This window comes from Pyrenophora tritici-repentis, chromosome 4, assembly GCF_003171515.1.
Source record: "Pyrenophora tritici-repentis strain M4 chromosome 4, whole genome shotgun sequence".
NCBI lineage: Eukaryota > Fungi > Ascomycota > Dothideomycetes > Pleosporales > Pleosporaceae > Pyrenophora > Pyrenophora tritici-repentis.
Window position 1 is genome coordinate 2569452 of NC_089393.1, and position 12244 is coordinate 2581695.

General features: G+C 49.5%; 3 protein-coding genes across 3 annotated transcripts; 2 read left to right on the plus strand and 1 right to left on the minus strand.

Moving 5' to 3' along the window:
* Nucleotides 1–634: 634 nt before the first annotated feature.
* PtrM4_097670 (Dynamin-N domain containing protein) lies at nt 635–4651 on the minus strand (the record flags this gene model as incomplete). The annotated part of the gene is made up of 3 exons (XM_066107231.1): nt 635–1568; nt 1664–4410; nt 4487–4651. 3 exons carry the CDS (start codon nt 4649–4651, stop codon nt 635–637), a joined length of 3846 nt encoding a protein of 1281 aa, XP_065962899.1.
* A 3055-nt stretch (nt 4652–7706) lies between these two features.
* PtrM4_097680 (uncharacterized protein) lies at nt 7707–8219 on the plus strand (the record flags this gene model as incomplete). The annotated part of the gene is made up of 1 exon (XM_001933858.2): nt 7707–8219. The coding sequence occupies one exon, from the start codon at nt 7707–7709 to the stop codon at nt 8217–8219; it is 513 nt and encodes a 170-aa protein (XP_001933893.2).
* A 1399-nt stretch (nt 8220–9618) lies between these two features.
* On the plus strand, nt 9619–11835 carry PtrM4_097690 (uncharacterized protein; the record flags this gene model as incomplete). The annotated part of the gene is made up of 3 exons (XM_001933857.1): nt 9619–10090; nt 10145–10351; nt 10478–11835. The coding sequence occupies 3 exons, from the start codon at nt 9619–9621 to the stop codon at nt 11833–11835; spliced, it is 2037 nt and encodes a 678-aa protein (XP_001933892.1).
* Nucleotides 11836–12244: the final 409 nt, after the last annotated feature.

Genomic DNA, 12244 nt, shown 5'->3' on the forward strand with positions numbered 1-12244 from the left:
GCTGATAGATAACTTGGATGAGGAGTGGGATGATTGATTATAGCGTGGCCATTCATCTTGGCTATGCACGTATGATATGGGCATTTGCGGCGTTTGGGTATGGGTGACTGGTCGCTCAGGAGCGTCTTCACCGACAGGCATACCAGTGGAATGGGTTACCGAAATAGACTTCCACAACATAGTACATGATACATATATTTACAAAGAAACATCAAGGAACTCACTGGCATGATTGTTCTGCACCGAACTTGTATGTAGTCATTTTGCTGCATGTACTGACTTCCTTTGCGCCTTTCTGTATTCTTCATCCTCGACTAGCATCCCTATCGAAGCGTTATCATAGCGATACCACTTATGAAAGAAAAGCGCCTTGTACCGTAGAAAACAGGTGACGCCTAGTTCCGCCAACATGGCATATGCAAAATGACTGAAAGAAACACCAGTACCTCAGCGTACAGCTAGAAAGCTGCGGGAACATCCCATCAAATTAACCAGTCCGTAGATGGTATCCTTGCCAGTCCCGCTCCACAATATGACAAACACCATAGGGGCATAGAGCAGTAATAAAGAAAATGAAAGGGGTATCGGGAATTAGGGTATGTGTTGTCCATGTGGAAATACTCGGGCTGGGTTCTCATGCTTCCATGGCAGTGCTGTCGTTGCCCATGGGCTTGCCACTGTTGATGGACTCGTTGACGACTGTGTTGGGCTTGAAATTGTTCGTGGCCTCGACGATGATTGAGCTGCCGTTGTCTGTGGGCTTGACACTGTTGATGGCCTCGTCGGTGATTGAGCTGTCGTGAGCGCCGCGGATAGGTTCTTCAGCAGATTCAGACATATCAACGTCTTCTACATAAGCATGAAGCGGCTTATGAGCTTTCGAGCCGTCTCCAGTGTCACCGTGGTGTGAACCAACATCTCCATGGGCGATAGGCTCCAACTGAACAACGATGCTGCTCAAAGCCTCTCTAACCTCATCCCTCAGCTGGCTCTCTTCTTCCGACAGCAAAGGTACGGGCTGGTCGCTCGCAACACCGCTCATAACACGCATGTAGTCAGTGCCCATCCGCGCAGCGAACCACTCGGCCTTTTCCTCCATCGCTTCACGCAATTTTGTGCACATGTCATCCAGATGTTTTTCCACTTTACTGGTTGCTTCATCAAACATTCCGGGGCTTTCTTGCTTAACGTGATCCTCCATGTGGTCTTTCATGCGCTTGTACGACCCTTTGCCATGCTCCATAGCGCAATACTCGTAGGCATCATGCATAGCCATCGCAACGCACGGTGTAAAGTCACGGTTTGCCTCACGTTGGAGCTCATTCATCTGGTTGATGAGGTCCATTCCGAAATCCCGGAGGAACTGCTCGTAATGGGTGAGCTGTCCCTTCAAGATGGATATCTTAGCCAAGCTCATGCCACTATCATTGCCGCGTTCTTGGATGGCTTCGTGAAACTTGTGAAGAAGCTTTGCTGAGTTCTCGATATGCGTCTCGATCTTTCCGGGAAGGTGAGATTGAAAGGTCCGCTCCCAGGGTGTAGCAAGGCGTTTGAGGATCGGGTCAACACTGTACTTAGTCAGTATCACAGAGCTCGCGTGTTTGCTAGCAAGAAAGACGCACTGCACTAAAAAAAAGCAGAAAGTGATCTCACAAGCACTTACAGATCAGAGTTGAAATCACGATGACCAGCACTCATAGAGCGGTAGACACCGTCACGTCGGACGACGGCCTTGTATGTTGACCACGGGAGACCACCTTGATCTTTATAGCCCCAGGCGTACGCTGTCACGGGTGCAGCTTTCACAGCTTCGTTAATGAGTTCCGGGTACTTGTCGTTCACCTGAGTCTTTACACAATGTCGCATCTCTTTGAAGCAAGCGCGGACTGCTTCGTTCAAGCCCTTTGTTAACTCGCTCAACTTCCGCCTTAGGTAACTGATTCCTTCCCGCTTACTCTCCTCGGTCACTGGGACGCTAGTGCCATCATTTGACAACCATAGCTCAAACCTAGTCAAGATTTGGGCTAGGTTTGTCAAGAAAGCGCGGCTAATTCGGAGACGCCCAGCCTCTGTAAGCTTTCGGCAATGAGCCTGAAGTTGGGGAATTTCAGTTTCATCTGGAGAAACGAATCCTGGTACTGGTTCATCCTTCAGCATGCGTCCGCACATCTTTTGGTATGCGCGGCTGCTGACGCAAAAGACTGGCAAGGAATTGGCGACTTGAGCATAATCTCGAATCTCTATATCGGGATTGAACTGATCCTCGTCCTCCTCAGCAGCGTTTTCCTGGTCAATTTCTTTGATGCCGTCGGCAAAGTCTTGCTGGATAGCAGTCTTGGAATAGTAGTTGCGTCCAGCGATACAGATACGACTCGCCTTCGCCTTCACCTCGTCTTGTCTGGCATTCAGCTTACGAATCTCAGCCCTCAGTGCCTCTATCATCTTGTTGATTTCGGTACCTTCGCTTCTAGCAGTCTTCTTCGTCTCTCTGAGGTCCTTGAGCTTGGATTTGACGTCCGTCTCAGTGAGTTTCTGTCGTGCCACCAGAATCGTGACGTCATTGTCGTCGCCCTCACTAGACTTATCCTCATCAGAGGCGATGAACTCATCATCTGAATTTTCCTCAAAAGTCCTGGGCTTTTTTGATGGGCGTCGATCCAAGCTCGTATCCTTGCGCTTGCTAGTCTTAGGTAAAGGTGCAAAGACAGGTATGCCGTCCTCGATTTGCTCCTGGAAGTCTTCCCAAATCTCAATGTCTTTGGCTATTTCTGCTATAGCAAGCTTGTAGACCTGTCGGGTCTCCTTCAGATCCTCAATCTTGGCATGAACTTGGCGAATCTGCTCATCGCAATGCTCGTATCGCTTGTTCAACTCCGAGACTTCGTCCTCTAACCCAAGACTGTCACTAGCCTCTGTAACGGAAATATCATCTGTCTTTGAGCAGATAAATGTCATATTCGAGAACCCGCCGTCGTATTTGAGTTGACGTTTGAACGAGTCACCGAGGAGGGTCTTGGCAGCCTTGTCGTCAACAGCACGGTTGATAGGAGCAACAATCCAGAGACCAGTACATTGCTTCAGGTAGCCCTGAGCAACAGCAGCTCGTGCAGCATTACTATCGTGGACGCCAGGAAGATCGACAATGACAGCGCCTGTCGACAGTGCCGGACTCTTTGTATATATCCTCACGACTTTGATCAACGGCCAGTACTCCATCACACGCGCTGCCTTTGGCACCGAGATCTTGGGCTTTTCTTTGTCTTTTTTGGACACCTTTTCTTTGCTGTCAACATATCGCTGTAGCTCCTGATGGAATCGCTCTGGTTGGGCGGCGCGTATGTATTTCACGGTCCCAAGAGTGTTGACGACAGACTGTTTGTTCACAAGTTCGGTTATAGTGTGCTTCCACAAAGCGTCCTTGGTGACGCAGGGATAGACCGCATGGAATTTCGCCCAAGCAACTCCCGCTTCCGAGTTAGGGTTCACTGCTTCGCGAGAAAGCGTACCGTTATCCGTGAATTCCTGCATGAGCACTGTAAGCTCCCGCTCCCAGTCCTCTGAGCTGATGAATTCAATTTCAGCGCGGTATTTGGAGGACGGATCGACATCTTCGTTGAAAGAAATTTCAGTCACAACTGCAGTACAGGCACGCATGCAATTTGTCGGTACTAGGCGTTCTTCGTCAAGCATAGCGTTAATTACACTGCTCTTTCCAGCACCAGTGTTTCCGACAACACCAACAATGGTACGTGTCCGGACTGTTTGCTGAAGAACATTCTCGATTGCATTCATCCATGCCTTTGAGTCTGCATTAGATTCTGCATACTGCGAGAACTTCTGTCTCAAGCGCTTGATGATCTCTGTTGACGCATTCACGCCAGCTTCGAGGATGTCCGGATCTCGCTGCTCGATGATTTGGCGAAGAACTGAATCATAAGACGCACCCTGTGCTTGACGGATTCCATCTAGAGATCGTTCTCGGTGGAACACATTATTGGGATCGAAGGCGTTTGCCGCTTCTTTTGAAGTGTCCTGAACGACCGATGGGACAGATGCGTTCTCTTCCTTGATGCCGAGGCGTCCAGGCTTTTCGATACACCGCTCCGGTGAAGTCCTGGTGAGCGACGCCGTTCGTATGGTCAGTGTACTGGTAGATGACTCAGATATCTCGCGAGGTTGTTGCTGTGACTCATGTTCCATGGTCGATCTCTCCCTGTGACGCGCTGGTTGAGAGTGCTCACTGGATTGTCTGGCTTGGTCGACCGTAAAGAATACCAGATCGTCGTTTGGTGCAAGATAAGAACTGACGGAATCATTCTGATCCACTAGCTGACCTTTGAACGAAAGGCGCACGGCGGCAAGATCGAAATGCTGTCGGTATGCTCTCTGAATTTTCTCGATGGAAACTCCCTGTGTAGGCGTTAGTGTACTAGAGAGGATGGATCGAGCGCTTTGGGATAGCTGGCGAAGAGAATACTGCACTTACGTGATTTACTTTTATCCAAAGAAAGTCCGATCCTTGCAGGATACTCTCTGGGAGTTTCTTGTAGTCAAGCACCCCAATCAAACAAACTCTGGGATCAAGCGGGGTCTTGGGGGCAACACTCCTCGCCTGTTTCTCAAAGCCATCCCAGTCCATCGTCGTCTCCATGTGAGCCGAAAGCTCTGACTATGCAGGTGTAAACTACCTTTTGGCTGGCAGCTGCAACTGGGTTGCGAGGGAGTTGTGTCAACACCGACGCTGAAAAACGTCAACAGATGTAGGAGGCTGTGAACCGTGCCACTAACTGCGGCAAAGTTCGGGCGGTGAAGGGCGAATGGGTAGAAAGGACATGTGGGGTTGACAAACGCTCATGCCATGTTGGGTTGTGGCGCTAGCACGTGATTGGCGTTGGTCATGATGGTATGCCTGTTACCTTCCCCGCACAAACTCGCACCTGCCTCCCAGTTATCGATTATCAAAAATGTCATTGTGGCATTTGAGACCGTCAAATTACAGCAATTTCCTCCAAAGACGTCTTCTCAGCAACCTATCAAGCATGTGGGGGCAGCAATCGTTTGTCGCTCTCTAATGCTCTATCTCCCACCCGTCATGTAGTGCGATGTCATGGAGAGTCTTTACGATTGCATCTATCAGTGTTTCATCACGGTAATCACCCATAGGAGATCCAAAAATTCCACTTCTCAACGAAAAAAGAAAACGATTACAGCTACAGCTCGACCCTGATCCGAAATTGAGTGCCTCACCCTAATCAGTTTGTCATTGCTTGCCGTTGCATTTCTGATCAGTATTTATGTATTCCCGTTCTCAAACCTCTCGTCAAACACGTTCTTGCTCTACCACACGCCCTCTCAGTGACTATCAAGCAGCTGATCCAGCTGTTTCATAGGTATACACTATCAGAGATTTGAGCCGCTCCGAACAACCGTGTAGTAAGGCCTTCCGAATACGTCCTCTAGCTTCTGTCTCGGAAGTTCTGTCTCAGCGTTCGTCTTTCATAAGACGTGTTTTTGTTTTTACACTGTCATCGAAGGACCTAAAGTCTCGATTGTAATTCATGCACAAGGGCTTCACAGCGTCTGGCTTACATTCACAGCGTATTGCCTAACATTTCGATAATGCTTCTCGAACTTCTAGTCACAATGCATTGTTTCGCCTTTGTTCTCGAAGATACTTCCTTATTCTGCATCCATTGCCTGTGTTGCTCATACGTCTCAGTGCTTTGTCTCATTGTACCCTCGCGACTTTCCACGATGGCCTTGTGCTCAATACGTATACTGGGATGGACTCATCCGAATATGGTATCACATATCTTAATTTATTATTTGATAGCAATGGCCGAACAAAACTCACGAAGTAAGCGCATTGCCCCTGAGACCTGTTCGGGCATCAACGGACTTATCGCAACATGCAACAAAAACGATCGCTTCAAGCTTTTGGAGGACGATAGCGTCCTTCCAGTGAACTTGAGCAGCCCTATTCACCCTCTATTCAATTGGTTCGATACCGAAGGGCCGATGCGTCAGATGCTGCAACTCGCCTCGCAGTTCATCGCCCATGATTCTCTCCTCGCAGTTCATCGCCCATGATTCTCTCCTCGTCTTCTTTGTACCCCTCTTATATGGACGCGAACTGACCAGCACGATTAACCCTAATAACAAGACTCATCTTTCAGATCCCTTGGCTGATATATCTGAACAGAAGCGCAACGAATATATATGCGGGGTACGCGACGCTCTTCATTGCCTCAGCCACAGCGTCACTTTTCAATTCCAACCGCCTGAGAAGCGAGTATACGCTCAAACACTGCTCAGCGATCAGAGACCAACTCATTCAACGTCATGTTTCCCTGGTTTTCAGCGCAAGCATGCATGCAGGATCGAAATGGCTGATTATTTTCGCGATTTCTATACAACAGGTCAGTATGCAACGTCGTCTCGCTGCGCACAATTTCGACACGATTTCTTATTCGCAGCAACGCTTATACATGAGATTGTGCATGCAATTGGTGTGATGAGGCGAGGTAACCTCAGTGAGCCACATATTAGGACGGATTGTCCAGAGACTGAGTGGGGCTATGGCTGGGAACATTTCATGTTTGGCTGCGTTATAAATCCCCAAGACAGGACAAGACCTGGTACACATCTTCTTATGCGCAAGCTATGGGCAGGCCAAAGGATGGCCGAAAGAGCTGGAGGAAAAGAATACACGGACGTGCCGATGTTTTACATTGCGCAGTGGTTTCGCACAGAGACATGGGATATCATAGCGAAACAAGGGCCAACCGCCATCGCTGCGCCCATTGCTAACTTCAAGATTCAATCTTGCAATGAATTGAGCGCTTGGATAGTGAAAAGTCACCACCTAGAGATCAAGCAGGATTTGATTACACTTCAATCACAGTGGCAGCAGGAGGTTCCTTCAGGTCACTCACAATCGTCGATCAGTCGCGTGCGAGCCAAGATACTTTGGAGCACTGTGACAGAGAGACGGTTGCAAAAAAGCAACGTGCGAACACCCGCGCGCATGTCGCGCAGCTCGCAGCATTGTTCGACTCATGTTTCTGGCGCACTCTCTGCTAGCTCTCGTATTTCTAAGAAACGCCGTGCCGACTCGCTGGATGAGTGCGACCGCGCCAAAAAAGTTATAATACGGACAGTATGAGCAGCAATTGCATACAAGCAGAGAGTTTACTATTTCAAGTGTCATTCGCATAGCGTCACGACTTCGCTTAGTTTTTTATCAATTTGATGTACCAGTACCAGCGATATACCCTATAAAACCCTTGTCAACGTAATAAGATAGTCTCACAGTAGCAAACCATTTTAGTCACATGCGCAGTCTCAAAGTTGTTTGCCCCGCCCCGTGGAAGCTTCTGCGTAACTCTGATATAAAACGTTCACCGGCATTCCCTGCTTCGGCATTCATAGCAAGCTTTACACCAGAACCTCAGACAACTTAAAACCACATGTCAACTCAAGCAGGCCTTCCCAGTCATGCGGAGTACATCAAAAGTCTTATACCCGTCGCGATATGCTCGGCAGCAGGTTCCTGTCCAATATGTCAACTAGAGTACGAAGAAGGCCACTCACCAATCCTCCTCCGTGACTGCGGACACATCTTTGGTAAACCATGCATCCTCAGGTGGTTTGAAGAAGGTGCAAATACATGCCCTTTGGATAGGAAAACGCTCTTCGCCTCGCACATGGATCACGAACAAGACGGGAGTTCATCGTTAGTCCCCCTCGGGTCTACCCAGAACCAAGATATCGACCTTGGCTCAGACTCCCGCAGACCAAACCGGAGACTACGGCGAGTGCGTCATTCCTACGCTCAATATCGCTGTCTCTACTTCGGCGGCGAGATTATCGGGGTCAACGGTCGTCTCACATCTCCAGGGTGTCGGCTTGTCGTCCGCGATCTCTGGTATTATGCAGAGCTTCTAGCCCAAAGGATACAGTTTCATCCTGATGATCTCTGTTTTTGTTCCGTCAGTGAGGACGATATCATTCGACTCATAGAGGATGCGCTACCCAGGGGCGTTGACCCAGATGGAAATGAGCACATTCGACCGCTGTTGAGCAGTATAGCGCGGACGATGCTGAGTTCACAGGAGGAGGCCTGGTCAGAGGGCCGTGGAGCCACGATCCAAAGAGAGGATCTGGAGCGTTGGAGTGGGAGTCTTTGGGAGGTGTGTGGCGGCTATGATGAGGATTGATGCTGCCTTGGTGTAGAGAGGAGGCGATATAGCTGGGGATGTATAGAAGGGCGGATGAATGATATGGTCAAGAACTGGCAATGTACTCGTTTACATGACCTACTGCTTCTTTATCCGGCGCATGGCTAGAAAACGCAATATGCAAAGTCAGTACGCACACCATCTTTAATGCGCTTTTCTAGCACAGCCGTAATGCCAATTATGTGCGCACCATGATACGCGTTGCATCAAGTTTTTTGCGTCAACACTGGTTGAGAGTTCGAAGTGGTATTTCTATCCGACTCGTGACACTGCCACTAGCACAGATTATATGGCTCGATATTCAGGTAAGTAGCCATTGAAAGCATGCCGTGTGGGTTCGAGCACGGAAAAGTCTTATTCCAAACCTCTGAATTTCCACTATGTGCGGCTTTTGGAGATGTGTGACGTAATTTACCGATGTGGTTTTTCTCCCACGAAGCTGCGGGGTGCTCCGGCTCTCCTTATAGTTTCTTACACCCGGGTGATATGATATACTCAAAATCTTAGTATAAAAATCTTTATAGGCGTCGAATACGCTTATTAGCAATAGAATAGCGGGTTCTCCCCGTACTGTCGCTGTAAACCATATTATGTCACCTAGGTGCTCGCAACAATCGAACATCTGTTTTCATTACGGTTGTTCCTCTCGCACCCAATAATAACACCAGAATCGACATCTCATAGATATATGGCATTTGGGAATCCCAATACAAAAATTTGCGGGAGAAACTCCGAACGTCAAACAGACGATGCTCCTCATCTACAAGGCCACGATCGTATTCCAGCGTGCCCGGATGAATTGATGTTTACGGGCTAGGCTCAGAACGCTTCCTAAATGTATGAATAATTGAAGATACCTTTTTGTCCCTTCCTCTTGCTGTTGTGTGGTGTGTGGCAAGTTTGTCACATGATGAGGTTAGAACGTTCTGATGTTTCCCAGAAAGCTACGGAATTTCTGGAACGAAGCACGGGCTACTCACCCTCGCCGTCACCAACTCGACCCCCACTTTTCGCATTAGCTCATCAGTTGACTCAAATCTGTTAACACACTGCACCAAGCATTCCCATAGTCCTTATTGCAGGTTGATCCAAACACAATTACTCCACACTCAATTTGCGTTGCGCGGGCGCCTCAAGCTCCGTTCAGCTCCGGCCAAAGAGCCCTGTCGAAAAACCCTCACCGCCAACGTGCTAGGTCACACAACCTGGAAACAATAGCAGCTCCAAGAGCTTGACCACTCTATTGACTCACGTTCACCTCAGTCAAAACTTAGTCATCAACAAATATATTCCTGTGACAGTCGCAAGCTTTGTTTAGTCCTTGCCACCAACAGATCAACTCGCCGCAGCCAAAACACTTTCACCATCACGCGCAACCATGGCTCCACATTCAAATATTCCCTACAACCCCGCCGACCTTGGCGCATCAAACACGCTGCTGCCAGAGGATGTGTTTGGACATGTCGATCTTGCGACTTTGTCAGACATCCACAAGTTCCTTCGCGAGAGCGAGATGCAAGACGACATTGAGCTCGCCGCATGGGTCCAGGCAAACTACCTACACGGCCAAATCGAAGATCATTCAACGGCGATCATTCGGACTGCCCAGGGATTTGGCCAACTCGACAGAGCTTTTCGTCGGGTACGATCTCTCACCAACAAAGCCCAAGAGAAGTGGCCATTTTTCGACAGGAACTTCAAGCAAATGTCAACGACAACAGTCCGCAACAATGCCCGCGGGGAGGCCGCCCCAGGCGTCAAGTACTCCATTGAAGCGAGCAAAGAGATTTCGATGACGGCAGCTGGACAGCAGCATATCTCTGTATCTAATGGATTGGACACCCCCAAAGGTAAGTGATACAGCATTCAACCTAACAAGGGCAAGCTAACGATAATATCAACAGATTCTCCAGTACCCCAACTCCAAGTGCCGTTTGGTACAGCAAGACCGAGCCGCTTTCAGGCACGTAAGAGTCAGTTTCCCGGTCCTGCGCGACGATCTCGCCTTGCTTCATCCGACTTGCCGCCAAAACCTACTCAACTACCTGAGCCGAACCAGAAGTCTCAACAACAGGAAGTCATCACCCCGCAAGAGCTGCCAAATCAGACCGGTACGTTGCAAATTCCCTCACTGCGCTAGACCTTTCTACAGCCTGCCATCGTACTAGATGGCTCACCGACCTCTTCAACCCCCCACTATATTTCTCTCAGTATATACACTAACAAAGAGACACCAGATATCTCCTCCGAGCCAAGTGTTCAAGCAATGAAGCAGCCTGAGGCCGTCCAGGCCGAGGCCACTCAGCCTGATGCACCTCGAGTCGAAGCAACGCCTGGTGCGGACTCTGTGATTGGAAAAGAGTCGCCCCTTTCAAGCCCTCCCATTGGTTCTCAGTCACGTGATAGCAGTGCCATGCTCAGTCAAGAACAAGAAGCAGACACAGTTCGCGATACTAGCCATGGTAAGGTCCGTGGCCCAAATGGACGCTATCTACCCAGCAACGAAGTTTCGCCTGCGACCAAGAAAGTAGCAAAGCCGAAGAAGCCGAAGAAGGGTGGGCGCAAGCCAGGTCTCAAGCCTGCAAAAACAGAAGAGCCTCTTACATCAAAAGCGGTTTCCGGAGAGTCTGCAGTCGAAGGGACCGAAGAAAACGTTTCCACAAACACACAGTCTTCTTCATCCACGGCCTCTACTGAAGAACCTGAGGGAACTGGCGAGATCGTTGTCCAAGGCACTGACACTGTCACGTCTCCTGACATCAAGAACGAGGAGCAACAAGTGGAGACAGGAACAACATCCGATACAAGAGTCACCGCAGCATATCTTCTTGCAGCAGAGGCAGATGCGGTTCCATCAAATCTGGATCGACTACCCCCCAGTTCACGAAAGACTTACAAGCGGAAGAGTGAGCCGACTGCTCCTTCAAGTGCTCGTAAGCGCGGCAAGTTTGGCGGAATTGTAGGTCGTCCCAGAAGGTCAGATCAGCTCAAACTCTCCCAAGAAGAGCCGGTAGCAGAGACACAGCAAGAACCTCAGATGCAAACGCGACGAAAGACTCGCCACTCTGCTGCAGCCAACATGGGAAGTACTGGAGTTGCAACCATCACACCCACACCCAAGGCGAATATGGAGTTGTCTGCTCAGGAAGAAGGCGTCGTGATGAGTGGTGCTGAGGGAGACATGCACGCAACTGCTGGTCATGAGGAGCCTGAACCTGATGCTAGCAAAGTCTCCGCACACTCAGCAGCTCCTTCGCCACCACCAAATTCCGAAGTTGACATCCTGGACGCGGCCCTGACGGCTACTTACTCTCTCGCTCCCTCACAATCAGTCACCTCCAGTGCGTCACTTGCTACTCCTGACCCTGCCGTAGCCGACGGAAAGGAGGCCGCATACCTACCGGGCCATGTGGAGCTGATTGCACGCATAACAACTGCTAACGGCAAGATGGAGGTACCCATTTTGGAGGACCAGGTCAATACCGACGAAGTGAAGATGATCAGGAAGTATGCAGAATGGAATGCAGCGGAATCGGCAGTGCCAGTCCCGTATGCTCAGTTCAGAAAGATCTTCTCTTTTGTAAAGGATTCTTGATTCGGAGTCAGAATAGGGGAACGTACTTGTAAGGAGGGGTATCAGCATAGCGAAAGCAGACTGCAAGGGTCTCAATGATCTCGGTGGTCTCGAACTACACTAAAAGTTCTACAAGCAATTGATATCGACATGCGCCAATTAGTCTAGTCATCTCGGGATACCTTCTCCCTATTCCTTCATCCATCCCCTGATTATTATTCCATCTCGCCGTTAAATCTTACTCACGTCTCAAGTCTCATCCGCTGCGGTACCCTTCCATCGCGGAGTTCACAGCTGCCGTTCAGGCTAGGAATTCTCTTTGATCGTGAATTCGCTGCATCGATGTAATCTCTTGAAGTCTTTGGATGCGGTAGGTTTGGGTGCCTCGGGTCGACTGTATCATGGTAACCTGCCGTTCAATCCACCTTCG